Here is a 27,831-nt window from a genome sequence, read left to right on the forward strand (position 1 = left end):
GGAGCAGGCCAGGCTTCCCTGCTCCTTTCTGGGCACCCCTTCTCCTTGAGGGTCCTTTGCTGGGAATGGATGGGGAGAAGAGGGGGAGCAAAGGGGGGTGGTGGCTGCCAGTAGACACCCCCCCCCCCCGGTGAAAAAGCCAGCTGGGGTGGGGGCAATCAAACACCAGCAGCAGGAGGTTCCAGAGAATCCCAGCGGCCTTGAAAGTGCAGCCCATCTTCTGGGAAGCAGCCTCTGCCCACGACGAAGGAGCTGGGGATGGCAGAGGGGCAGTCAGGCCCAGAGAGACGGTGAATGGATTCATTCATTAATTCATTAAGAAGTTAATTACAGCGAGAGGCTGGCTATAGCATGCCAGTGCTGAGGCTGGATGGAACGTGACGCCTCCTTTTCCTTCAGATCTCTCATGCTGAGCCTCAGTTTCCCTTTTGGTACCTCTAGCTTTTGGAAGGAGCTATCTTCAAGCGTGCAGGCCAACCCTGGAGCCCGGGGAGAGGGGGGTCCGCCCCCGTCCCGCCAGGGAGAGCAGTCTTTTTGAGGGCTTGTCGCCACCGGAGGGCGCCAGGGAGCTTCAGAAAAGCGCCTTCCAACTTCGGAGGGAGCGAAAGAAGGCGGAAGTTTTTGCACGGATCCCGGCCGGTGTGTCCAAAGGGGAAGGGGGAGGGCAGGGAAGTTACGCTCCTCCTTGTCGCTTCCCCACCTCTCGCTCAATGCTGGGGGAAGGAGAGGGTGCTGTGTCGCCACGGAGGCCCCTGAATTGCCGGGGGCGAAGCCAGCTTGAAAGGCCTCCCGACTCCGGGGGCTGGCCAAGGGGGCAGAGGGGACCCCTTTGCAGCCCCGCCGGGGACGAGGCCGGCTCTGACTTCGAAGGCCAGGAGGGAGGAGCGCCGGACAGAGCCCGCAGCTGACCTCCTCCTGGGAGACGCTGTGTCCTGTCGGGGCCTCCTAGGCAGCCACAAAGCGAGTTGGGGCGGGGGTGTCCAGACTCTCGGCCTGCTTCCCCCGCCCCCCCGTTAGCTCGGAGAGCCCATCAACCTTCCCAGTCCCAGACCCCGCTTCTCCGGTTAGGGCCGAAGGGTCGGGCTCATCAGGAAGCCCCCGGCGGTAGTTCGTGTGGATGGGTCTCTGCAAACGACCTTCTAAGCCCGTAGGACGGAGGGCTCGGCTCGGGCCGCTCGACTTTGCAGGGCTGCTCGAAACGCCCGGCGTGGACACAGGTCCGACCTCCGGTTGTCGGGGGTTCCCCGTCTCATCATCCGCCGGCTCGTCATCCCACCCCGTTAGGCTTCCGAATATCAGCCGCGGCCGAAACGATGGGTCGCAGATCAGCCACGCAAGCCCGGGCTGGTCCGTGCCGAGGGAGAGGCACTCTACGCATGTTCAGAAACATCCTGCTATCCTACAGGTGCGAGGTGGGAGAGGGGTGTCAGCGGGCGCAGGATGGGAGAGCCGAAGACAGCGGCAGCGCGAGAGGAGCCTCTCCTGGGAAGCTGCGGCTTTTGCCTCTGTGCAGCCCCGCCGGGAGGTAAGGGGCGGTCGGGCCCGCGGGGACCTTGTTGTAGAAACGTGAGGTTGCCGACCATCTGCCCCCCCGCCATCCTCGCAAGGGGAGACCCTTCGGCCCCGGCGGCGGCGCCCCTGGCCAAGCTGGGGAAAGCCGGAGTCTCGGGGGGAACGTCCCCCTCCCAGCGGTGCCCCCTCGCCTGCTCGGCAGTTCCGACCCGGGCGCTGGGCAGCACCGGACTCCCATCCCCATCGCTCAGGGCGCGCGGGCAGCGTGGCTGGCGGCGCAGCGGCATTCCCCGTCTCCGGACCTCCCTGCGCCCGGCTGGGCCAATCCGGCGCGCGCTCGCTCCCCGGCGACGGTCCCTTCCTCGCTCCTTCCCCCGCCCGCCTCCTCCTCCTCCCTCTCCCCCGCCCGCCACCCCAGAGGTTCCTCTCCCGCCTCCTTTCTCCTCCCTCTCCTCCCCTTCGCTGGAAGGAGCAGCGGCGAAGACGGCGCTGGGCGCGCGGGGTAGCAGGAGGCCCCGAGCGGGCGGGCGAGTGCTGAACCCAGCCCCGCCGCGCCGGGAGCGATGCTGCCGTTGCTGGTCTTCTTGTGCGTCTTCTCGGGAGTCGAGGACGCCTTCGCGCAAGGTAAGCGGCACCCCGACGGCCGCCCCTGCTCGCCGCCCGGAGGGTCCTCCGCCTGACCCGCCAAGAGAAGGCGTAGTGTCCCGGCGCCTCCCGTATCTCCGATTCGCCTCTCGGGCCGGACAGGGATGGCTCGCTCGCTGGACGAGGCTTCGCGGCGTGGGACAGAGAGGCGGCCACCTCCGGCCCGCTGCGGAGTTGGGCCGGGCCGGGCCGAGCTCCGCTGGAGCAGCCGCGCCCGCCCCAAACCCGCCGCCAGGCTGTCTTTGAAGGAACAGCGTCGGCGCGGGTCGGGTCCCCGCCAGCAGTGGCGAGAAGCCGGAGCCCCCCTCGTTCCCTCCTCCGCAGCCCTGTGCTTCGGAGGCGGGCGAGGCGCGATGGCCTCGCTGCCCTGTCCTCCGCGCGGAAAGGAAGGGGGCGTCAAAAGTTGTTCGCGCTTGGACCGCGAGCCCATCGGCTACGGTCGTCGGGGAGGGAAGGAGCGGCGCCTCGGTAGGAGCCGGGTCGGGGGCGAAGGAAGGGGGCGGCTCCTAGCAAGAAGCGAGAGCGAGCTGAAGTGGAAAAGCGGCTCGCTGCCCGCTCACTCCTCCCTCGGGCGGCCTCGCCTCGCTTCCTTTCGACGTCCCGCCTGGAGTTGAAATTAAGACGGGGGGATGCAGGAGCGCTCCAGGATTGGGCGGGGAACGTCCCCACCTCCGGACCAACCAGAGGAGGCGTACAGGAAGAGTCCCCAGGGCAGGCGGGGTCGGGGGGGTCTTCTGCCAAGCGCCGGCGGGCGTCCGTCCTTGGCGCCCGGATTGGGGCGCGTGCCGGTGGGCCGCTCGGCGGATGGCGAGTATGTTTGGGAGGGGAGCCCGGTGGGCTCGCGCTGCGCGGGCTCCTCTCTCTACAGATGGGGCCGGTCCCTGCGATGCTGCTAGAGCCGGAGCTCCCAAGCGGGACCGGCTGGCCCTCGAGCCCCTGGCATCCTTGGCTTGCATATGGCGTCCACCCCGGGACGGCCATGGAGGGGGAGCCCGGTCTCCGGCGTTTGTGGGGGCGGGGCTCCCGGAGGAGGCGGGGGCCAGGCAGAATCCGAGCGAGGTGGCTGTGCTGGGGAGGGTTGAGGAGGGGGTGAAGCCTGACGTCATTCTCCCTTTCCCATCTCGTATGCCATAAACAGCTAGCGTTACTAATAGTTATAAAATGGTGTGTGTGTGTTTAACTGGCTTGCATCTCAGTCACAACTGGGCTCCTTCAGGCAGCTGGGGGCAGCTTCCAGTGCATTTTTCAGCATTTGTGGGATCTTGCACAGAAATGTAGGTAGCACAGAAAAATTATCTTCCTTGAATGATTTCATGGAATTCTGATTTTTTTGGGGGTAAGCCATGAGGACTAGAGACTTGTACAAAGGGTTTCCATGAATATCCTGATTTCCGGGGAAGAAAAAGCTTCAGACCAAAGGCCCAACCTGGTGCCTCGGGAGTGGGCTGGGGGCTTGGAAAAAATCTTTCTAGGACCCCTCTCTGCCATGGATGGGGCAAGGAGGCAAGGCCTGAGCCTGGCCTGAGAGCAAGGCCTCTTCAGTGGATCTCCCACATTCAGAGGCACTCTATACCGCGAGAGATGGCGGAGGAAGGTGCCTGGGTGTTTTCCAAGCTTGTGGGTGGGTGTGTATATCTCCATCTTCCCAAATTGTGTATCTCTTTTTAGGAATTCACCTAAAAAACACTCTCTCTTGCCTCTTGGGCCCGCTTGGGGGCTCCCCATTGAGGCATCTGGTTTCCCACCAGGTGGGATGGCCTAGCTCAGCCCTTAGGAACAACACCTTCTGTCCAGGGATGTGGGGAGGGGGGAGGCATGGAGGGGAGGGATTAAACTGTTGATGTGGGTGACAGAAGCTGACTGCCCTCTTGGCCCCATGCGGGCGGGGGGCAGGCTCTGGAGCTGGAGAGCATAGATGGGGCAGCCCCTCCCCTCAGGGCCCCATTCCATCAATCCAAGCAGGAGGGAGGAGGGCTTCTGATGGGATTGGGAGGAAACAGACCTTTGGGAGGGGGGAGGGGACCCCAGAGGGCAGCATTCCTGTGGGGGGAGGGCCAGGCCGTCCTTGGAGATGCATAGGGATATAGGGGGCTTTATGGGACAAGGCCTCCCCAGGCTATTACGGGGCTAATGAGAAACAGGGCCTGCGAAGGGGGCTCGGAACACCCCCCCTCCACCCCCCCCATGGATTTTCTTTTGGCATTCCAGACCTGCAGACTTTTGCTGGGACCAGAGCTCTGGCTGAGGGTAATGGGGGTTGTAGTCAGCATGTCTGCAAAGGCCCAGGCTGGGGAAGGGAGTGAGGGAAGAGAAGCTGAAGCCCCTTGTGCTCCCCCTCCCCCACTCAAAGGACACGCAGGCACTTAATTAGGAAGGGGGGGGCAAGCCGACATCCACGTCCTCGGAATGGGGGGGTGCTGGGCTGCCACTGGCCGAGCTCCATCGCTCCTCATTTTTCACAAAATAATTTTCTGTATTTTATCTAAATGAAAGTCATTTGTCTTCCCCTCCGCCCTCTTTCAATCATCCGGCAGGGGTCTTTCCATGATGGCATGTCACAAATTGAAATATTCATTCATTTTCAGAGCCATTCTGCCCGTGGATGATTTTTCATCTCCTCTTCAAGAGGCAGGAGGGGCTCTTTGTCGGGGGAGGGGAGGGAAATGGGTGAGGGAGGGAGAGAAGAAGCTGCCATGGGCCATTCTGGCTGGGATTCATGGGGGCTTGTTGTCTGGCCCAGGTGGCTGGCCGAGCGTGGCACTTCCAGCCCCTCGGTCCCTCTCGGCCCCGCTTGGGGGGCTCCCCATTGAGGCGTCTGGTTTCCCACCAAGGGAGGCGGGGTGGGATGACCTAACCCACCATCTCCTGCTCTCTGGCCGTTAGGAACAACAGCAGGTCTCCAGGGAAGGGAAAAGCTGGGCAAAGCCTCCAACCACAGGGGCAGTCTATCGTGGTAGTTTCTGGGAAGAGGAAAAGGAAAAAGGGCTGAGCTGTGCTAGATCCAGGCCCACTTCTAGGCTACAGCATCTTCTTGGCTTCTCCAGGCTGGGGATGATGGGAAGTGAGGAGAAGGGCAGGGGGAAGGAAAGTGCTGCTTTCCCACCTACCCAGCACCCTCTGAGCAGCACAGCTGCAGCAACAGGAGGTAGAAGGCGGACCTCCTCCTTCCTGGGCTCTGGCCCTTGTGGCCGTGCCCAGCAGCTCAGCTCAGCAGAAGGCCTGGCCAGCCAACCCCAGGGCCCACCGGGCGGCTGCCCTCTGCCAGCCTCATGACCTTCCCAGCCTTTGCAGAGCCCAGCAGGCTGCCCTGCGAGGCAGGACGGCTGGCTCTCTCTGCACGCAGCTGGTCCTCCTCTCCTTGCATTGGGGGGCAACCACTGGAGATGGCCTCCTCCCAAGAGTCAGAGGCTGGGAAGAAGGGAAGCACCTGTGGCAGCGAGACCTTGCGAGGCACCAAGCAGGCCCAGTGGCCCCTCCTTGGGGAAGACTTTGCAAGCCTGTCTCGAAGGCAGCCTTTGGCTCCCAAAGTCAGTCCCGTCGTCCGTCCCCCCCTGCAATGCCCCTTGGCTGCCTCCCCTCCCTGGCATCCAGCCCAGTCCGTTTCCTGCTGAGACCCTCCCTTGGCTCTGGAAGGGGCCAAGGTCAAGGTTCCACAAGCAGAAGCAGTCTACCTCTGTGGAACAAGCAACCAGGGGAGGGAGGACCCTTTGCTGCTGGGGCTGGGGCGCCTTCTTGGAGGAGCTCTGCCCCCCCCCCTCCCTCCTTCCCTGCTGGTTCCTTCCCTGGCAGTGGCTACCAGGGGATTAGAGCTAACTCCTCCTAAAGATTCCCCTAATTGCTTGGCTTAGCTCAGGTTTTATCATCAAAGCAGCCGTTATTTCCTCTCCCGCCTGCTTTTCTTTTTATTATCTCTTAATTAATCACTCTGGCGTTCACACTTAGAGGATAATTAGAGTCCCTTGAGCCTCCGCCCCCAGCTCATCTTCCTAACCTCTGGCTCTGAGTAGCTGGGGGAGGGGGAGAGGAAGGGGGCTGCAGGGAGCAGAAGAAGTCGACCTTGGGCCCCCCCTCCGGGCACGCCGCTGTCACCCCCATGCTCCTGGGCAGGGAAGTGGGGCTTGGATTAACCAGGGCTCCCTTTCTGGAAGGGCTTTGAAAGGGACCCCGCAAAACACTGGGCCAATTCCTGGGGGCATTTTGGCAGCTGTGGAAAAGATCCAAAAGAGTTCTCTGGGAGTTTGTTTCAACTTGTGAGGGACCTTCTGTGTCCCAGAGTGCATGGCACCATCCTCAAACTACAGTCCCCATGATTCTCTGGGGGGAAAAACCCTGGAAGGTGATCATCAGAGGTTGCAGGGGTGGGGGGTGCCCAACTGAGGTTCCTCCTGAAATGAGAGGCAGGTTAATCAGACGGGCTGCCTGACAATAACAGCCAAACAGGGAGAGGGGCTGCTTGAGGGGCTGCTTCATGCCTCTTTGGAGTCCCTCAAGCACTGGTTGCAAAAGCTCCTCCCTCCCTCCCTCCCTCCCTCTGTCCTTCCCTCCATGCTTTTCCGTTTTCCTCCCTTCCGTTTTTACTCAAATGAAAGTCTCTGTAAGTGTGCTTGCCTGTTGGGAGGGGGCTTAAAGATGGCCCCAAGCCTGAAATATTTGGGGTCTCCTGGGAATCCAGATGGGTATGTTTGTGTACACAGGAGGGGGAGGGGGAGGGGGAGGTGGGGGAGGGGAGGGGAGGGCCATTGTTTTGCCAGAGAGAAGCTGCAAGAAGAGACCGGAAAGAAAAGAGGCGGCTGAAATATCACTATCCAACTTTTATTGCAAAATTGGAGAACAGTTGTAAGCCTGGAGGTGTTTCCATAGAAACACCAAAGAAAGGGAGATGGGGACTGTGTGTTTGTGTGTGTGTGTGTGTGTGTGTGTGAGAGAGAGAGAGAGAGAGAGAGAGAGAGAGAGAGATTGGAGGCAACAACCCAACGCTTAAAAGGGTTGAACAAAAAACCCATTCAAAGATAATGAAGTGAGAGAAGCCTTATCAAGGGAGCTACTCCTGAATGCCAGCCTCTTCCCTCCTCCCCAGGAGCCCAGGCAAAAGTGACTCTTGTGAGGATGAGGATGAGGATGATGAAGCTGAAGATGTCTCCCTCCCTGCTTGTCCTTTGGAAACCAGAGGCCGGCCAGCTGATGGGTCAAGCAACCCCCGCTGGCTTCTCCCACCTTCCCCCTTGCTGAGGAGCTGGCGTGGCCCTATTTTTAGCCCCATTGAATCAGCTGGTGAAGGGGAAACACCCCCCCCCCCGGCTTACCTAAGGAAGGATCTGCTGTTTCAGGGTCTGGGGACAAATTTGCCCTTTTCTAATCTTGGTCAATTTTATTTAGGAATCATTTACAAGTAACTAGAAGTTACTTTGGGAAGTTTTGTTTTTTGTTTTAAACAAGTTACCTTTTGTCTTTGTAACAAAAGGCAGGCCTGGTTTGCTTGCAGACATGGAGGTCTGAGACCGCAGGGGCAGCGCTAAGCCACATCTGGGACAAGGGGGCATAAAGAGTGCCCAAGGAAGACGGGGGGGGAGGAAGGTCTTTCCTCCTCCTCCTCCTCCTCCTCGATCGGAGCCGCCTTTGGGGCTGCCTGCGGGGAGTTTCAAGATGCCAGGGAGGAAGGGCATGACCTGGGCAGCCTGGCAGGAGAGGTCCAGGCCCTGGGAAGCCTTGCCAAGCCTTGACCTCCTTGGGCTGCAGCCAACTGTAAAGACAGATATACAAACAAACGGAGAAGGCGCCATACGGTAATGGCTTTTTCACCCCCACCAAAACACCTTGTTTTCAGATTAAATGGTTGGCTGTGGCTGTCAGGCTTTGCAAATTCCTCCTGTGACATCGGGATGAAGGTGCTGCTTCGTTCCATGCACAAGTTACCACCTGACCCTGCCTTGTGTCAACCTGCCTGGAGCCGCATCCCCCTCCAAAAAACCCTGTACCTCTCCTGCACAGTGGGCCGGGACGCTCCCTTCCTCCCGCTGGGCTGGGGCCAAAAGCAGGCTGAGCTAATCTTGCCTGCTTCTGCCTTGCCTGCTGCTTCTCTGGGCCCTTTTCTCAGTCAAGAAGGGAAGCGCTCTTGCTCTGCTGCTGTGGGGGGGGGGGGGTTCCCCTCTCCCCCGCCTCGACTCATCATAAAATTCGCCCAGGTGAGCAACCAACAACGTCGGGCAAAGGCGGCCAGTGCCAACTTGTTGGTTGGCTCACTTGGCAGCTGTGTTTGCACACAGAGTTTCCTGGAGACTAAGGAGCTGAACGGCCGGACTGGGAGGGAGAAGGGGCTGTGGCAAAGGCGGCTTTGGGCTGCCTGTCTCTGGCGGGTACTTGCGCCATCCTCTCCTCCCCCTCTCCTGCTGCGTCTCCGTCTCCCTGACAAGTCCAGGAGGAGCTCTGGGGCAGGTTCTGGCTTTCTGTGCTTCCCCCGGGAGGCTTATATTCTGGCCAGCCCACGAGAGCGTCTTGCAGAGTCCCGCCTGGCCCCCTTTGAGGATGGACTAACCCCCCGCCTTTTCTCAGGGTCTTTTATTCCTCTGCACCCAACCAGATGCTGGTGATGCCCCTCTTGGCCCTCCTGATGCCCTTCAGTTAAGCAGGGTCCTGCCACTGTGGAGCCAGGCTCCTCCTTTCTTGCCTCTGGGCCTTCGGGAACCATTTGGTGGCCAAAGACACACCCTACCCCCCCAGAGACGGGGGGGCCCGGGACTCGGAGGATGCAGGGAGGGCCTCCCCCTCCTGTTCTTCAGCTGGAGCTGCTCCTCTGGCGCAGGGAGCCAGGCAAAGGGGGGCTGGGCTGCTGCTGGAAGGCCAGAGGCTCCCTCCCCTCCCCCACGGCTCCTCCTGCCTCCTCTCGCCTGGCAGGAAATGCTTCGAATTCCGGGCTTGTGGAATCACTGCAGTGTTGCAACCACAAGAGCCAGCGTGGAGGCAGGCGGGGAGAGAGGAAGGCCCAGCTCTGCTCCCAAAATCCCCTCCCAGGGCTGGCAAGCAGGAGTGTCGGGACGAACGCTTCCTGTGAACCGGAGGGGCCTTGCTGGGCCGCCCCAGGCACCCCACTGCCATAAGGGGGTCCAGGGCCTGGAGCGGGGGGCTGCCTGGACCTCTCCCATCTCGGATGGAGCAGAAGCAGCCGGGCATCTCTCCGGCTCCGGGCTGATGGGAGCCTCTCCTCCAGAGAGCTGGCTTTCCGGACTCTCTGGAGCCCCCAGGCAGGGAGGGGCAGGGCTCTTGGGCTCCCATGGTTGTGGGGATGAGTTCATGGTCCATCTCTGACTGGAATGCTCTCTGCAGATCGCGCGCGGGGGGGCATTGCCAACCCAGCCCGACTGGAGTGGGGTGGGGAGTTAATTTGTTCCATAAGGGCCAAACTCCACACCCCTTTCAAAGCCTTGTGCATAGAAATACAGGGACTTGTGTAGCCGGGTGGGTGGGGAAGGGGCCTGCTGTGGGCTCCCCTCTGGGGGAGGGAAATTTGCCAAGCAATGTTTTGCAGTAGCCCTTTCAAGTTGCCCCCCAGTGGCTCTTGAGATGGTGTTGGCCCTCTTCAAGGCCGAGCATGCTGGGGAAGGTCTCCTTGCATTCCTTCTTATCCACTGGGGGAGGGGGACCAAGGTTGCAGCTGAAGGTTGGCAGAACGGGGGTTGGGGTGCAGCCATCAGAGGCTGAGAGCTGAAGGGGGTGCCAAAGAGTGGAGGGGTTCTCGGATGCTGCCCCTCCCGGTCAGCCCCAAAGGGCAGCTTCCGCTGCTCCCCTGCCTGCTGAGAGGGGCAGAGGGAGAAGGTTGGGGCGAAGGAGAGCGTGGCGGCGCCTGCGGAAGGGGGAAAATTGGGCCCTTCTGCTCGAAGAGGTTCTGTGCAGGGCAGAAGCTGGGCAGGCACGGGGGAAGCGAGGTTGCTGGCCAGTCAGAAGGACTGGGGTGAACTGGGCTTCACTCCTTGCTTTTTCCTTCTTGTTTTCTCCTCTGCTGGGCTGGGCGGAGAAGGCAACGGCTGCCATCCGTCCGATGGGCCTCTCCACCCGCCGGCTTTCCCTTAGCAGAGCCAAAGGCCTTATCAATCGGGCGGAGGAGGAAGGGACACGGTTCCACATCTGCTCCGCCTGGCTGGAAGGAGTGCCCAGCTCCCCTCGCATCTGCTGGAGCCGGGAAGGATAATTCCGCTGCTAAAAGACCCTCATTAAGGCTTCTGTCTTTAGAGCAAGGCAGGCGGGAAGCAGCTTGATGGGCGGCTGCCAGCTTCTTCCTTAATGACTGCCGATTCTTCTCTCTTTCTTCAGGAGGAGGAGGAGAGGGAAGAGATCTTAATTAGCCATTGTTCTTAACAGGGATATTATACAAATTAATTAAACCTGAGCTAATAAACAAGCACCCTAAGTTTTCCCCGACAACCACAGAGATGGAGATTCCTAGCAGAAACCAGACAAACTAAGAGGGGCTCCCCTAAGTCCCCAAATCCCAGGGCTGCTGCTCCAACAAATTTCACCCATCAAAATGTGGACGAGGGACATTGAAGCCAGGGATGTGAAATTACAGTTCCCCTAATTCACCCCCTTGGTCCCAATTTCTAGCAAGAGTAGCTCAGAGGGTGCAATTTGCAAGACCGTGGATGTGGGAGTGTCCACAAGTGGGGGATGGACGGACGGACAATGGGGGCTCCCTGGCTGAGGAAGCGGGTTCGCCCTGCTCCAGTGAGTAGAGGCCGGGAGGGTGAAGACGGGGACCCACAGAAAGGAGGCTCTGGGACAACGAGGGCAGCAGCAAATGGCGGCCTCCCATGATGAAGTCACTGGGCAACCTCTGCTGGGCTTGGGCCAGTTTTGGGCCACAGCCTCCCCATCTGCCGCCTGGCCTCGCCTGGCCTCTCTTGGCCCCTCAGAGAGGAGGGAACGCCCGTCACTCAGCCAGAGCAGCTTCCGTTTACAGGGCAGGATCCAGGGGCTTCCCTGTCCCAGTTGGGCACAGCAGCTTTTTTGTCTGGTTGTGGATCCTTCCGGCTGATCAGCCCTGTTCCCAGCTGGGGGCCCCGACCTGCCCTTCTGCTTCCTGCCAGCCTTGGGGCTTTGTCCACACACTCTGTGTGTGTGTGTGTGTGTGTGAAGTGCTGTTGTGCATCCAGGCAGAGCCCCACTTGCCCCACCCAGAGAGGTGGAGAGGGCAGCCTCTGATCGGCCAGGCCCTGCCTGCCCCCTTCCAGGGGTTCCAGCCGGGCAAGATGGACGGGGAAGAGCTGTGCTGGAGGGGGAGGATGGCCAGGCAGCCCCTCTCTTGGCAGCCCTCCTTAAAAGTGGCTTCCAGGGCAGCTGCTGGTCTTGGGGTTCAGGTGAGGTTCCATAGTGGAAGCAGGTGCTCTCTCTGCCTGGAGGTGGAAGAGGATGTGTCTCCGTTGCATTTTCCTGCCTCTGCCCTCTGCAGCCTTCCCGGCATTCCAGGCCAAAAAGCTGCCTTGTGTCGGCATCTCCTGCTTCGGCCCCCCCCTCCCAAGTTGACTCGCTTTCCCTTCGAAGAGGGAGGTTTGTGCCAGCAGCCGGGCCAGGGTGGACAATGAGACATTTCCAGCAAAGCAATGGCAGCAGCGTTTATGTTTCCCTTGTTGCCAAGAACAAAACAAGGGCTAAACTGAGGCAGGTGGAGGGATTGGAGGAGAAATAACAACCGGGAAATTAACTTCCCTGGTGGCTGGGTTTTTCCTCCACCACGGTGCCTGCTTGCCAGCTCCCCTGCCTGCTCTCCTTGGGAAAGCCACACAGCAGTAGCAGCAGCAGCAGCAGCCAATCAGAATCGGGGTGCAGCCGCTGCAGCCCCGAAGAGGCGAGTTCCAACTGGGAATAAAGAAGCCGTTTCGCCTTCTTTAGTGGGGCCGGAGATGCGTTGCTCTTTTAAGCCTCCCTCTTCCCAAACAACAAGGATACGGGGGTGGGGGGAGGCATTCTCTATGTGGGCAGACGGGGGGTTCAGGCAGGAAACCCTGCTGGGAAATGCCGGGAGAGGGGCAGGCTGGTTGAAGCCAAAGGGGCAAGACGCCCCTCGCTTCCTTGCTCAGATCGAGGAGGTCTCTGGTGTTGGTTCCTGGGCTGAGGGCTGATGTGCAACGTTTCCCCCTCTCTGCTACCCGGGCAGCATTCAGCCCCCTCCCCAGAAGCCAGTTTAACTCTGAGCATCTGAATAGGTTTGCAACAGGAGGAGAAGCGGGGGGGGGGAGGTTGGGCCTGCAGTCCAGCTTCCTCTGCCTTTGGAGAGCCACTCAGGTGCAGGAAGAGCCTTTGAGTTGCCTAACAGAGGAGGAAACCTGTCCATCCATTTCCAACCTTACAAGATCTCTGGGCGACCATAAAAACAGGCAATATCCACTTCCATTGTCGTCCTGTTCCTTCCCAAGCTGTCTGCCTGTAAATCAGGGGAACTGGGCATTTGGGGAACCCAGCGAGGCCTCCAGAAGAAAATGAACGTGTGAAGCTGCTTCCCTCCGAAGGAGAGACGCTACGGCAGCTCCCGTAACCGGCCAAGCGGGCCGAACGAGGGAAAGCTGGGCCTCCTTTGCCTCTGCCGACTCCTGGGGGGCTTCAGTTGCACCCACCCTGGCCGGGAAATGGTGGGGGGGCTCTGGGTGGTCCCAGCAGCTGCTCTGAAGGATTCAGATGCCCTTGGATGACTCTACCCCCCCCCCAAGCCCCGCTGCCCCCTCTCCCACATGCCTCCTGCCCAGTGGTGGGATTCAAAATTTTGTACTGCCGGTTCGGTGGGCGTGGCTTGGGGCGTGGCTTGGTGGGCGTGGCAGGGGAAGATACTGTAACATCCCCATTCTCTCCCCACCCCACTAACCTTTCCAGCTCCATTCTCCTGTGCAGGGCAACCAGAGAAGACTCAGCCGATCAGCTGGGACTCCGGAGGCAGAGAATAGTTGGGGGGAGGGCCAGTCCGAGGTGGTATTCTGAACTACTCAAAATTTCCGCTACTGGTTCTCCAAAACTGGTCAGAACCTGCTGGATCCCACCTCTGCCCCTGCCCCGCTTTGGCCTCCCTCCCGTTACTTTCCTGGCCCCAAAGAGGGGGGGGGCGAGTCCCCCCCTTCCCCCAGCCTCTGTTAAGGGCTGTGTTGGGGTTTGTTCCCATCCGAGGGGAATGCCCTCCCCCCTCCGCCACCCTGCTGCAAATTTGGCAGCTCCACTCGGAGTGCCCGGGGGCTCTTCTGCCCCCCCTGACCTGCACCTGCGGGTCCCCTGGCAACCCTCCTGGTCGCTGGGCCACCTGCCGTGAAGCCCCCAGGCCTCTGGGCTGCTGGGGGGCAGCCGAGGAAGGAGAGGTTTGGGGGTCTGAATGGGAACTGGCTTGGGAGGGTGAGAGAAAGAGCTGCGCTGACCTACTTTTCCAAGGGAGCGGCTGACTACCTGCAAAGGAACATTGGGGGGGTGTCTTTCACTGCCCCTCCTCCCCTAGGAATTCCTCATGGGAGAGGAGAAAAAAGGGCCCCCTCTTTTATGTTAAATGCTTTATTTCCTCCTTGGCTTCAGCCTTCTCACCTGGCAAATGGGGCGTGGGGTGTGTGTGTGTGTGTGTGTGTGTGTGTGTGTTCTGGGCCTACCTGCAGGGCTGTTGTTAGGGGGGAAGCTGGAGCAGGGGTCTAAGGAGCAGAGGGGCTGCTGCTCCTCCCTTGTCCACCAGAGTGGGAGCCCTCCCTTCCTTCTCCAGCAGCCTCCTTTGTCTTCCCACCTGGCTGAGTCCTCTCTGGAGGATTAAACAGTCCCAGGGGAGGGGAGGGGGGCAAGGTTTAACCCCAGGGCAACAGAGTCGGGCAGATGGGAACCCTCTGAACTGGAGGGTTTGCTCAGCTTCCCTCCACTCTAGGGGGCCCTGAGGTTCTTTGGGGTGCAGCTGGGGGAGGGTGGGGGCATGGAGGGAGCTCTGCCAGGCGGGGGGCTACAGCTGCCCTGGCCACCAAGGGGCTTGCAAGATAATTGGATTCCTTGGGCCTCTGATTTATAAAAGGAGACGAAGCGGGAGGGAGGCAGAAAAATTCTCTCCCCGGCAAAAGAAAGAAAGGAGACAAGAATTGCACATTCCAGCACAGCGGAGAGGCCCTTAACCCCTCCGCGCCCGGCTTGAGGTCAGGCAGCTGGGCTTCCCGCGCATGGGGCAGAACAAAGAAGCTCCAGGCTTGTAGTTGCAACCCTGCTGAGGTTTGGGGGAGGGCTGGGAGCACCCCGCTTTTCTGAGGTTCCTCCAGGGCTGCCACAGCACCGTTTGCACTATTTCTGGGCTCAAGGGTTCCTGTGAAGGGCTTTTAAAAATGGGGAGAGGTGGGTGTGGGGCCCAGTTAACCCAGAGATCTCTTCGGGGGCTTTGGGGGAGCAGACTCAGCCAGCTGAGCCCATAAAGTTGGTAGCATTATTCCAGAAAGGGGGAGCTGGGCAGGCGCAGGCTTTGGGAACTGCCGAAAGAGGCCAAAATTTGTTTTTTCGGGTGTTTCTCAACGTTGCACACAAACCTGTATCTTGTCACTTTGGAATGCTGATAAACAGCTGAGCTTTGTCTTGGTTTCTTCTCGTTGACCTGGATCAAACTGCCCCCCTACGTCTGCCTTGCCCCACTTGCCCTGTTTGCGGGGAAAGTTGGTATCTTATCTGGAAGCCTCGGGTGGGGTAGTTTCTCAACCACCAGCTCTTCTGCACTGAGCACCCAGAAAAATAAATCTTGCACTTGGCCCAGATTTTATGGAAACATTCAAAGGTATTTTGGCTGCAGCTTCTCACCTGCCAAATTAAATGCAGGGGGGCAAGGGGGGCTGGAGGTTGGCAGGTGCTTCTCTTGAGGTGCCCTGGAAGCAGGAGACCATTTCCAGCAGACATTTCTCGGGGCCTGGCCTGGCTCGGAGGCTTTCTTGGGACAACCAGGGCAGCTGAGCATGGTTAAGCAGAGGTGGGGAGTGGGTTGGAATGGTGCCCCCTCTGTGGGCTCCCCGCCTCTGGCAAGGGCTTGGACCCACTCCCCATTTGGGAGGCAGGCTGTGCCCACGGAAAAGGGGCAGGGAAAAACTGCCCTCTGCCCAGCAACGGGCCTCCGAAGTGGCTTCCTTGGATCCCAGGGCAGGCCTTTGCCATTCCTCTGATCTTGGGCCTTTTGGGGTGCTGTAGCTGCTGCTTTGCTGCTCAGTCTCTCTGATGCTGGCTTGATGCTGGCTTGATTCAGCTGCTGCCCAAGTTTATCTGCTCAGCTGCACCAGCCTTTCCCCTCCTCTGTGTCTCCCTCTGTTTTCACCAGACAAATGGAGCTGTTTGCTGCAAGGCAGTAATGCTATTCATTAGTTTTAGGGGCTCTTCCCTATCCATTCCCCCTCCCCAGCTCTCCTCCGGGCGCACTTCTATTCCTGTCTTTGTGTGCTGGAAACAGTATCGTTTGCTCAGAGTTGGAGAGGACCTTCCTCTATTGCTTTCTGAAGCCTGAGGTCGGAGGGAGCTTTTTAATAATCCTCATAATAATTCTGATAATGATAATGTTATTTATTAGGTGGAAAATGTTTAGGAAACTTTGAGGAGGGAAAATAAGAGTCAATTTCCTTGTGTCAACCCAGGCCTGTATTTATAGCTCCTCTCGACATCATTTTAATTGAAAATTTTCCTTATGTTTTCTCTGGACTAATTACGGTTCCCTCCTGCACATCCAGCAGGGCCAGAAATGTCCTCTCCCCCTTTCAGTTCTCCATCCTCCCCCTCGATGGTGAGATGCTTCTGCAGAGGACTTGGGAGGTGGCTTCCTTCCCTTTTAATTGATTGGGGCCAGGAGGCTGGCAGGAGTTTGATGAATGCCCGTTCATTAGCTGTCTCCCCCAATTACTCCCTGCGCCTGGCAGGTCCCTGGGCTCTCCTTGGGCCTGGGGCAGTTGTGTGGAAGAGGACCCAGGCCCAGCTGCACTCGGGGATTGGGAGGGGGGTGAGGGTTGCCCACTTCCTGCCAGAGGGAGGGGGAGGGAGCGGGAGCTGGGAAAGCAGTGAGGGTTTCCCCCTCCCAACCTCTTTACCACCCCCCCCCAAAAAAGCCAAGGAGAGCGTCTGCCAATCAGAGGCAGCAACCACAGCTGCAAGCACCTCCATTCACACGGCGGCGTACTTGATTCTACTAGCATAGGGGTGGGTGGGGGCAGCTTGGGGACTGGTGGGAGCCGGTCATTGCCTGACAGGTTTTCTCTTCCGGGACCTTTGGGCTTCCCGGGTGGCAGGTGCTTGGCGGGGGCTGTAATGAGCCAGGCTGCCCCTCACCCCCAAGGCGCATCTTCCCCACTCCGAGGCAGGATGAGGAAGTGGGCTGGGGGGGTGTTTCTCCTCCTGCTTCTGGGCCTTGCTGGCTCCCCGTCTTTTCTTCCTTTTTGGCCAAGAGGTTGGACGTTGATTGAGTCTGACGTCCAGCAAAGGTGTTTTCCGCTCATGTAGATGTGAAAAGCCCCGTCTTGTGGCAGCAGAATAATCAAGGTGGAATATTTGATCGGGCCAGGAAATGAGGTGCTAAATTTGTTGTGAGATCGGTGTCAAAAGCAATCGAGGCTTTTGCTCCTCCTGCAGGAAAGATGGTTAAATCAGAACTGGCGAGCGGGGAGGGCACTGGGCAGAGAGAGCAGCTGCAGACCCTTTTTTTAGTTTTGTTTTTTTTTAGTTTTTAGTTTAATGTCTGGAACAGTCATTGTGGTTTGTAAACTGTGATTTAGGGCTCTCTGTTCCATATGAACGCTGCCAGCTTTTATTCGTGTGCCACAGACTGGGATGTGCCAACCAGGTCAGCATTTGGGAAGGTAAAGACCGGCAGGTGTCCGACGGCTCCTTGCTTATCTTTCCTGACTTGGAGGCTTGTGGGGCTCCCCAAACAGGCAGCCTCCCTTGAGCCTTGGGGCTAAAAGAAAGCAAGCGGGGGGGGGGGGAGGCGTAAGATTTGCGTGTCCCTTCGGGGCAGCTGCCCTTCTGGCAAGACCCAAAGAGAGGGGCACCTGTGTGGGCATCACTTTCCTATTGCTCACGAGGGCATGTGAAGCCCGTGGAGAAAAGGGGCTCTTGGCCCTGCAAATATTTTCTCTCCATACACAAATTATTTCTGGTGACATGTGTGCTGGCGTTTTTTTCCTTCCTGGCTCAACAATCAATAGGACTGCAGAGCTTTCTCTTATCTGGAGAGAAGTGACAGCAGCCTTAAATGAAATCTCTCTGCAGTGCTTGCTTATCACGGCTATCGCCTCCTCCCAGCCGCTCTGTGACAGGCACCAGGGAGCCTCTCTGCTTCGCTGGGTCTGTGCACCTGCGCTCACACCGGGCGGTTGTGTCGAGGGAAGCACAACAGTCTTGCCCGGATCCAGAAAGTAACACCGACCTGCAGTGTTCAAGCGGGCACATCGCAGCAGCCCTGCAAGGAGACGTGGCCATTCCTGTGGCGTGTTTTTTGCCATTCATGAAAGCGTCATTCAGTTTTCCGAGTGGTTTTTGTTGCTGTTTTCAAATGTTGTACTTAAATGTTGTAATGAACAAGCAGGAGAACAAACAAGCGGAGTGAGGCAGGGAAGGGCCGGTGCCAGTTGAGGGTCCAGCCTTTGCCAAGCTCTGTCCAGTCAGTTTGGCTTCCCTCCTGAGGATGGGAAAGGTGATGCCCAAGGGAGCCTCTGCCAGGGGGTTGCCTGGGGGCGGGGCTTCCAGGCTGCTCTGCCTGCACCCCTTTGGGTGCCCAGGGCAAAGGACGCCTTGCGTGTTGGCGTAATTACGCAGGCTGCACTCAAACTCTTTAGTGTTTTTGGTGACGCTGCTGAGTTGATTTAAAGCTGGGCCCAGAATTGGGGGGGGGCATTCAGCGTGTTTTAGGTGCCAGAAAGTGCCTCCTGTGCCATGAGCATCACCCCCACCCCACCCCCCATTCACTCTGCCATTTTTCTCCCAATTCTCTGGGGCTGCAAGAGAAGCCTTTGGCTGGTTAATCCATTGACTGGACACTCCCCCCTCCTTGAAACAAAAAAGCAAAAATCAATCCAATGTGGAAGGAAACACCAATTAATTAGGTGACCCATTTTTAACGTTACTGATTATTCCAACCAATCCTTCAGACAAGAAAAGGCTCCCCCCAGATGGCAGGGACAGACGGCAAAGGGGCAGTCCTAGGGAGGGGACAGCTTGGGGGGAGAGGAGAGCAATCCTGCTTTGGGGGGCCCTTCTGGATCCCCCGGCTTCACAGCTTCCGTTGGTGCCATGAAGCCCCGAGGGACGGAAACGCCTCTTCTGGGCGGACTCCTTCACAGCAGCCGTCCTAATCCACAGGGAGTCTCCTGGTCTGTTGCCATCCTCCACCTCTCTAAGGTGGACTGCTACTGTTCATGGCGGTTCTACAGATTGTTGCATTAAACCAGGACAAAAGGACTCCGCTCACCCGTTCTCCCCCTCCCCTCAGTCCTCCAGACCCGCTTCATCGAGGAACCGGAGGACCAGACGGTGGTTGCTGGGCAGAAGGTAGTGCTGTCCTGCGTGGTGCTGAACTACTCTGGGATCGTGCAGTGGACCAAAGATGGCCTGGCTCTGGGGATGGGACAAGGCCTCAGAGGTGAACAGGGAGGGGGCTTCTTCCTGGGCTTCTCCTATGGAAATTGTCCACCTCCTCCGCCCCCCTTGCCCCACCCCCTACCCACAAGGCCGGCTGCCTTCAAGAGACGGGACAGGGCTGCGGGGCAAGACCCCCCCAGCTCCCCCCAGCATCAGCCAGCCTCCTTCCAAGTGGCTTGGCTCCATGTGGCCCAACAGCACCAGCGCTCCAGCACACAGAGCGGCCCCCTCCCAATTCACCTGCCACCTCTCATTAATTCATGTGGCCGTTCCCCGTGATTTCTTATTTTACCCCCAAGGTGACCCAACTCCATGCAGGAGAAAAAGCTGCGGGGCAGGGGGGCTGCTGCGCTCCTTGCCCTGTGTTTCTTGGGGTGGGGCAGTGTGCTGGGTGGGGTTGGTGGCCCTCTCATCTCTTGGCCACTGGGAATGGCGCCCCCCCCCCCCCACTTGCTTGGGGAGGTCAAGGCTCTCCTTGCAGACCCCCTAAGGACAACGCTTGCCTTCCACCACTGACTGATGAGGCCGGGGCTGCTTCCAGCCCAACTCCTGGGGAGGGGGCAGGTGGGGGGGGGCATCCCCTAGATCTGCAGTGGAGACAGGGCTGCTCTGTAGACCCTCTCAGAGTTGAAGAGCGTCACTGGAGGCAAACGGCAGAGACTGTAAGAGGGCAGCCAGAGGCCAAGCAGGAGGGAGGGCGATGCCAGCTGGGCACCAGGCCCTGCTCTCGGCTCGGCTCCCGCTCACCCACCTCTCTCTTCTCAGCCTGGCCACGCTACCGGATCACTGGGGTGACAGATTCCGGCCAGTTCAATCTGGAGATCACCGACGCAGAGCTCTCTGACGATGCCTTATATGAATGCCAGGCCACAGAGGCTGCCCTGCGATCGCGGCGTGCCAAGCTGAACGTCCTCAGTGAGTGTTTGGGGGGGGGTCCCTCTTAGGAAAAACATGGCCGGAGCCCCAGCAACTTGCCCCCCCTCCCTTCCTGCTGCCTCCCTGTCCCACCTTCTCAAGTTGCCTGCCTCCCACCGATCCCCTGTCGATAGCTGCTCCTGGCCAGGACCTCCCGGGGGCTCTGGGTGCCGAATGTCTCCTTTTCCAGGCACTTCAGTGCTTTCAAAGCAGTGTGAGGAATGGGGGCGCCTGTTATCTCCCTGCTTTCCCCGCTGGGGACTGGAGGGTCTGCCGAACTGCTGGGCCCCCAAACCAGCCGGGCTCCTGTTCAGGTTCCGGCTGTGAACACGTAGCTTGACCTGTGGCTCTGACCTGCTATGTCTGCTTCCCTGTCAGTTCCCCCTGAAGACCCGATGATTGACGGGGCCCCCGAGATTTTGCTCCGTGCTGGCACACCACACAACCTCACCTGCCGAGCACAAAACGCCAAGCCTGCGGCCACAATCATCTGGTTCCGCGATGGGTTGCCACAGTCCGAGGCTGCTACTGCCACGGTATGCCAGGTGACCTTGGGGAGGGGCTGCTTGGGGCCTGCAGGCACCACCTTGGGGAGGGGCTGCTTGGGGCCTGCAGGCACCGTGAAGAATCCCAGTCCGCTGAACCCACGGCCCCCCAGGCGTATTGGACCGCAACTCCCCTAACTCCCAGCAAGCATCTCTCGAGCGTTTGGAGGCGTTGCCGATTTCAGCCTCTGTGCCCGGAGCACCGTGTGCGAAGGGTGAATCTTGCTTGGCTGCAAATGGCTTTCTCTCCGCCTCCTCCTTCCTCCTGGGAGCGCTTCCTTCCCCCCTCCCCAATTCTTAATTTCATTTCTCTCCACCAAAATCCAGAATAACCTTCCCACTGGCAGCGCGGTTGGCCTCCTGGCTCTGGCGAGGCCATTTTTCACTCATTAATCCCCCAGCAGTTTATGGTGCGTTGACATTAATTTGGGCAACCTCATTGGGCATTTAATAAGCATGGCTGAAACGTTTTGGTTCCAGGCTAATTTGGAAGTGATGATTGGTGCAATTCCCCCCAGATTTGAGGCGGGGCATGGGAAGGGCTGCGGCCACCGGAAGGCAGGTTTCTCTGCTGGGAATCTTTCTAATCCAAGGATGTGTTGCTGCTTCAGTTCTGACACCCTGTGCAGAAGCCTCCCCTGGGGACCCCTGGGAAGGTTCTGGGGTCCTTTATGGGGGGGTGTTATTCACCACAATGCAATGCCCAGCCACCACCCTGAGTGCAGGGAAGGAAGCTGCTTTCCTGACTGCTCTCAGTTCTGACGGCTCCCCTTGGCCGCCTGCTCTTGTTGCCTCCCCAGGAAGTCTTAATGGATGGAAAGAGAAAGACCACCATCAGTCAGCTGCTCATCACGCCCACCGACCTGGACATCGGGCGAGTCTATGTGTGCCGTTGCAGCAACGAGGCCATCCCTGCAGGCAAGGAGGCCTCCATCAAGCTCAACGTTCACCGTAAGGAGGGCCTCTTTGGGGCATAAGGACCCTGAGCTTTTGGCCCTTCCTGGAGGAAGGGGAGGAGCACGGCTGATTTGGGGCTTAGGGTTTGATAAAAGTGGGAAGAGGTTCATATTTTGGTTTCTGAAGTCACCCTGGCTGGGATGATGACGAGCTGACAGCCCAGTTGTAGACCCCTTGGCAAAGCTCGGCCGAAGAGGATGGAGGGTGCAGGGGAGGAGCTTGATGGGGGTCAAGAAATCTGGGGATGCTGCGCCCAAACAGTTGGCGATCAGGTCAAAGGAAAGAGGCAGCCATCGGTTGCATGGCTGTTAACCGTTCCTTCTGCATGGCAGACCCTCCAACGGTGACGCTGTCTATTCAGCCCCAGACGGTGCAGGAAGGAGAAAGAGTCACCTTCACCTGCTTGGCCAACGCCAATCCAGAGATCAAGGGCTACAGGTGAGCCAGGTGCTGGCCGGGTGGGAATGATAGACCTCCAGACCCTTGCCTGCTCTTGCAGGGAGGCTCCTCGAAGTGTCCCCGAATGCTTGGCCTAGTGGATACGTTTCCTCCAACCCTGCCAGGTGGGCGAAAGGCGGAACGATTATTGAGGATGCCAAGGAGAGCAAATATGAGACGCAGGTGGATTACACCTTCTTCACGGAGCCGGTCTCTTGTGAAGTGCGCAATGATGTGGGCAGCACCAACGTCAGCATCCTGGTGGACGTCCATTGTGAGTAGGGGGCACGGCTGCCAAGGCTGAGACGAGAGAGGGCACCCTTTCTGGGGAAGCCACGCCTCCTCCCAGCAGCCCCTCCCACTTTCAGCCACCTGGGCCCCTGGTCTCCCCTAGGGCCTTGGAAGGCAAGGGGGTCGCTCCCATGGTATCTCTTAACTTCCTCTCCTCTGCCAGTCGCTCCTCGGATTGTGATGGACCCAAAGCCCCTGATCACCGATATTGGCTCGGACGTCACCTTGACCTGTGTGTGGACTGGGAATCCCCCGCTGACCCTCACCTGGGCCAAGAAGGAATCCAACATGGTGCGTCCCCTCCCAGAGGAGCAGATTTGGGGCTGGGGGCTCAAGCAACCTTTTCTTAGGAGCAGCTCCAATTTGGGGTGGGGGTTGCACCCATGTCTTGATTGGGTTCTCTCAGGAGGGAGGGATGGACCCGCCCGCACTCTCCCCCCACCAAAGGCGCCTTGCATCTCTTTGCGCCCCCAGATACTTGGAAACAGCAACCAGCTGCACCTCAAGTCTGTCACACAGTCAGACGCGGGGCTGTACGTCTGCAAGGCCATCGTGCCACGGATCGGGGTGGGCGAGCGTGAAGTGGCCCTCTTGGTCAATGGTGAGTGAAAGCAGGGGCGCCCCTCACCCAGGCGGGGCACGGCTGCTGGGGCAGCTGCTTTGCCTGGGCCTTCACGGGGAAGAGGGGAGGCTGCTCACCCCCTCAGCTGGCCCTTCTGGGTCTTGGTCCGCCTCTCGGCCTCCTGACCCCTTTTCTGTCCCTCCCCCTTTCTGCTGTTCCAGGTCCGCCGATCATCTCCAGCGATTCCATCCAGTACGCTGTGCGGGGGGACCGAGGAAAAGTCGAGTGCTTCATTGGGAGCACGCCCCTCCCCGACCGAATCGTGAGTCCTGGGGCAGCAGGCGCTGTTGAGGGGTCTGGAAGGAGGCCCGTCTGGCTGGAGGGGGGAGGTCAAGACCGTCTCCTCTTCTCCCTGGAAGGCCTGGGGCTGGAAGGAGAAAACCTTGGAGACGGGCACCTTGGAGCGCTATACCGTCGAGCGGAGCAACACGGAGGACGGGGTGCTCTCCACACTGACCATCAACAACGTGATGGAGGTGGATTTCCAGACACGCTACAACTGCACCGCCTGGAATGCCTTCGGTCCGCGGACGGCCATCATTCAGTTGGAGGAGAAAGGTGGGCCACCAGACGGGGGCAGCTGCAAGCGCCAGGGAAGGCCTCTCACCAGCTTTCACCTGCAGCTGCTGCCCTCGTGCCCCAGGGGAAGGCCAGGAGTGTGGGGGGAGTGGGGCTGTGCAAATTCAGCGGTCCTGTGCCCATGCCAGCCCCAGATAACATCCTACCCTTGGATGGTGCTGCTGGGCTTGAAGGCTGCCGTCAATTCTGACTTAGCCCGGTGGTTCCTCTCGGACTTCTCTCTAACTGGGCTGGGGCTGCCCCTCTTTGCTACCTCTGCCCCCCTCCCTGTAAGGAGATGGTACGGCTTTGACTCAGACATAGAGGATCGATCCTTGGAGAAAGCCTTGTCTTCCCGTTGCTTTCCCTTTCGCAGAGGTCCTGCCAGTGGGCATCATTGCTGGTGCCACCATTGCAGCTGGCATTTTACTCATCTTCTGCTTCATCGCGCTGGGATGTTTCCTCTACCGACGTCGCAAAGGGAGTGAGTGTCTGATGTGTGTGGGATAATTGGGGCATGATCTCCTTTACAGAGGGCCAAGTTGGGGGACGGGTTGACCCAGGACAGTATTTATTGAGCAGCATACTGCTCCTAGCTGGGGAAGCTCTATTTCCTCATTTGGAGGAAACTCGGCTTCTATGCCCCTTTGTTTCTCTAACTGCCTTTCCGAGCCAAGCTCAGGGAGGACCGTCTGCTTCCTGGACTCTGAGGTGGCTCTTTCCTGGGCAGAGGAGACCTTGGGTTTTTTATTCCGCTGAGGAAATCGTTCGGGTTCCCTTCCGGTTCCTCAGCGCAAGAACCATCCCTCGAGGGATGCTTAGCGCTGGTGGCTCAGCCCGAGAAATCCCTGGGGTTCCCCTTCTGCCAGGAATCAAAAATGGCATGAATTTTACCTCCTGCCCAGGCCGGAAAGACGTGACCCTGCGAAAGCTGGACATCAAAGTGGAGACGGTGAACCGGGAGCCCCTGACGCTGCACACGGACCGCGAGGAGGACACGGCCAGTGTCTCCACCGCTACACGGGTCATGAAAGCCATTTACTCGGTGAGGGGCTTCCCCACCCGGCTCCCTCGCCCCAAAAGCCTAAGGGGGGACCTACTCCCTGCCCTTCCTTCTTTAAGCCAATTGCCGGCTGGGTCAGAAGGCCCTCAGGCCCTGCTCTTTTCTTCGCCTGCTTGAGATCGTGGCTTAGACCGAGGGGATGGCGGGGGGCGGTGTTTGTGGCTGGGAATGTCTTGAGGGGTGTGGGTCAGGGCTGGGAAAAGCATCTGCCAGAGAGAGAGAGAGAGATCTATGGAGCAAAGCGCCTCGCCTAAGATGAACTCCCTGGGGAACCTGCGGGATGCCCGCAAGAGAGGAATGGGCACGGAGTGGGGATGTTGTGGAGCACGACAGTCAGATATTGCCTGGCTGAAATTTGGGGTCTTTCTCTGCCCCCCATCTGCCCCCTGCAGTCCTTCAAGGATGACGTGGACCTGAAGCAGGATTTGCGTTGTGACACAGTGGACACGCGGGAAGAATACGAGCTAAAGGTGAGGAGGAGGAGGAGGAGGAGGAGGAGGCTGCTGGCCCTGTCCGGAGAGCTCTGGGCAGCTCCCACCCTTCCCTGCCTGGCTGGGGCCTGCCCGCCTTGCACGGAGGGTGCTTGACGGCCCCCTCTACTGTGGAGCAGCTCAGGAGTGGGGGGGCTTGCAGGCCATTGCCTCTGATGGAACCTGGAAGAGTTGGGCCCTTTTCTGTGGGCCCGCAGGACCCTCGTGGCTATGTAGCAGAGGAACCTCTGAAGGGTTCGCCTCAAACCCCTCCCCACCTCCAGGCACTGGCACCCACAGAAGCATCCAACCCTTGGGCGGGGGGCTCCCACTGCCAGGCAGAGCCTGGGTTCTGGAAGGGATTTTCCCCTCCACTTTTCACACTTTGTGAAGCTGCCACTGAGCTGCTGCAGCACTTCTCCTCCTTGTTGGTCCTCCAGGATCCCACCAATGGCTACTACAACGTTCGTGCCCATGAGGACAGGCCATCTTCCCGCACGGTGCTCTACACGGACTATCGCACCCCTGGCCCGTCTCGCTACGATGGGCGGCCGTCTTCACGCCTCTCCCATTCCAGCGGCTACGCTCAGCTCAGCAGCTATGCCCGTGGCCCTGCCTCTGACTACAGCGGAGACCCAGTCCCGGGACCCACATCGGGCCCGGCCACTGCCGACACGGCCAGCCAACTCTCCTATGAAAACTATGGGGGTCATTCAGGCTTCCCCCCAAGTGCCGGCTATGCCACCTACCGCCTGGGTTACAGCCAGCCTCCCCCGCCCACCCTGGACCGGGCGACCTACGACACGTACGACCCCCTGGGAAAGTACACCACAGCAACCCGCTTTTCCTACACCTCCTCGGACTATGGGCAGCGTTTCCAGCAGCGCATGCAGACTCACGTCTGAAGTGGGCGTTGCATCTTAGTGGGGTGCAGGTACCTCATGACTGCCCCCTGATATTCAGGGGGCTGTTTCCCCCTGCCCTCCCGGCCTCTTTCCAGGCTGGACTTGTGGACAATGCCAAGTGTGGCACCTGCTGCCCGGCTGAGGATAACGCGGTGGCCGCCAGTCCAGCTGCTCTTCTACGGTTTCCTCCCTGTGGCTTTAACAGACTCTGACGGTTCTTTGGTGAGGGTCCAGACTCTCCAGGCGCCCCTTCCTCAAGGGCTCCCCCTTTCTTCCTTGTAAAAGACAGACCAGTGGGGAGGGCGATGGAGCAGCCACAGAGCAGTCATTCTCTCCATCCTGCCTCTGTTGAAACTCAATCTCCATCTTACCCGCAGAAGGGGCACGTCCGTTGGCAGCCCCAGGCAAAAGCTGCGGGCAGCCTCCCACTGGGGGCACCGAGGCCCAATTCGGTACAGTAAGGCCTAATGGTTGGAGCTAGCCATCAAGCGGGGGCCATTGGTCAAGTTTTAGCCCTGGCTTTTTAGACCAGCCAGGATCAGGTGGCCTTGGGTGCAACAGGTGCCTCCTTAAACCTCCCTCTTAAGAGAAGTGGTTTGCGCTTGGGGCAATGCTGGTTGGGAATGGTCAAGCTAAAGTCCGCACCCCTCGTGGACCCCCTTTGGCTGAAGGCTGACGGAGCAAAAGTCCTGTCCGCCTCGGCCATAGCGCTGCGCGGTGCAAATTGTGGTACGAAACAGAGTCCTTGGTGGCAATTCCTCCCCCACTTTCAGGAAGGTGTTCATAAAACCTGCACCCTGTGTGGGTCCAGTTATTGGAGGGCAATATGGGGTTGCTCTCAGGTGCCCCCCACCCAACCACAGGAGGGTCTCATCCCCAAGTGAAACTGCTGCCAGCCAGGAGGGTCTCTGCAAGACATGGCTCTGTGAGTGCCTCCCCTCCAAAGCTTTCTGCCATGGTAGCCAGCCTGGAGGAAGCCTCTTTTGCACACACCCCCCACCCTCTTGCTTGAGCCCCGTCCCCTGGCGCTGTCCAGACTCTCCTCTGGGCCAGCCTGGTTGCGGTCAGAGGCAGAGGAGACCGCTGCTGGAGCCTGACCTTTGGGAGGTCAGGGCTGGACACACCCTCCGGTCTCCCCCATGGCCACATTCTGAGGGGTAAGACCTTACGGGCCTGTCCCATCCCAAGCATAAGGGCTTAGGGCTTCTTTCTCTCTCCGGCCTGGACCCACAGCTGTTGCCAGGGGTTGGTGAAATCATCCTGTGGGTCTGTGCAGCCTCCCCTCCCGCCCCCCCCCATTGTCCTACCCTCCTTGCTAGGGAGTGACTGCAAGCTCTTCAGCCTCCTGTGCCTTAAAACTCTTGCTCTGGTGCACCCACTAAAAAGGCAGAGCAAGTTGGGGGGGGGGGCAGATTCACTGACAGGAGGTGCCCCAGGCTGCCAACTGGGTGAAACAGGCGAGACTTGGCTTCTAGGCCGCATCAGATCCCTCCCAACAGCCCAACTCCCTGGCCCTCATATCTCAGGTGTACAGTAGGACATGCGAGAGACTCAGCTGGGAATTGCCCTCCCCCTGACACAATGGTACCCCCCTTCCTTTGCATGCTGCATACTCTGGTACTCTTGGTGGTGGGGGCACCTCTGCACTGCCTGGGGACAGCTACCTGAAGATGTGCATTCAGACAGTGCCCTCTTCTGGCTGGTTCTGGGAAGTCTCTTTCTGCAGTCCGGTGGATGTTGGTGCTATTGGGGGTTCCATTTTACCTTCCCCCTGCCATCCCTAGTGCACTGGGGCTGGAAGAACCAGGGAAGGCCTCCCCTGGTGCTTTCCAAGGGGTGTTTTCAGTGCCCCCTTTAGTGGCACCCTCAGCTCGGCTCTCCTCGGAGAACAAGAGTTTGGTGGTGCTTCAGGGTGCAAAATCTCCGGGAACTGCTGAGATCGTGTTGCGCCAGGAGAGGGCGAGGGAGCCCCTGATGGGCCTCACATTGCAGGTTGTGGGGAAGTTGCTGAATGCCGAGTTGGGGCCCTGCCCCCCCCGCCCCCACCTCCCTTTTTCACCAGAGGTGCCAGGAATGGAGCTCCTGCAGAGCCTGCCCTCTGCTCACCAGGAGGCGAGGAAAGGGGGGAGTTGAGGAGGAGGGACGAGGCTCTGCGCCAAAAGCAACAGGTAGTGCACCAATTCTAAGCCCGTGGCTGCATTTACATAGCCCACCATGCCCACAGCCTCCTTCCTGAATGAACCCATTTCCGGAGTCAATTTGAAAGGCCCGAGGGCCTGGGTTCGTACAACTTGCTTGGCTGCAAGCAAACCAGCATTAACATTAG

The 27,831-nt window shown here is 59.2% G+C and overlaps 1 protein-coding gene across 1 annotated transcript; it reads left to right on the forward strand.

Moving 5' to 3' along the window:
• The first annotated feature begins 1,962 nt into the window (after positions 1-1,962).
• On the forward strand, positions 1,963-27,524 carry KIRREL1 (kirre like nephrin family adhesion molecule 1). The gene is made up of 15 exons (XM_087943598.1): positions 1,963-2,136; positions 18,593-18,742; positions 19,507-19,656; positions 20,035-20,192; positions 21,002-21,152; positions 21,491-21,596; positions 21,722-21,870; positions 22,051-22,178; positions 22,362-22,488; positions 22,671-22,771; positions 22,869-23,067; positions 23,444-23,551; positions 23,973-24,112; positions 24,523-24,600; positions 25,041-27,524. The coding sequence occupies exons 1-15, from the start codon at positions 2,076-2,078 to the stop codon at positions 25,503-25,505; spliced, it is 2,271 nt and encodes a 756-aa protein (XP_087799724.1). The 5' UTR covers positions 1,963-2,075; the 3' UTR covers positions 25,506-27,524.
• Positions 27,525-27,831: the final 307 nt, after the last annotated feature.

Source organism: Notechis scutatus, chromosome 14 (assembly GCF_049901735.1).
Source record: "Notechis scutatus isolate UNSWTSFEM ecotype Mainland chromosome 14, rNotScu1.2, whole genome shotgun sequence".
Taxonomy (NCBI): Eukaryota; Metazoa; Chordata; class Lepidosauria; order Squamata; family Elapidae; genus Notechis; species Notechis scutatus.

Coding starts and splice junctions, on each gene's coding strand:
- KIRREL1 (XM_087943598.1), top strand. CDS start 2,076: ATGCTGCCGTTGCTGGTCTTCTTGTGCGTCTTCTCGGGAGTCGAGGAC. Junction 21,597..21,721: donor CCAGAGATCAAGGGCTACAG/GTGAGCCAGGTG, acceptor CAACCCTGCCAG/GTGGGCGAAAGGCGGAACGA. Junction 21,871..22,050: donor CATCCTGGTGGACGTCCATT/GTGAGTAGGGGG, acceptor CTCCTCTGCCAG/TCGCTCCTCGGATTGTGATG.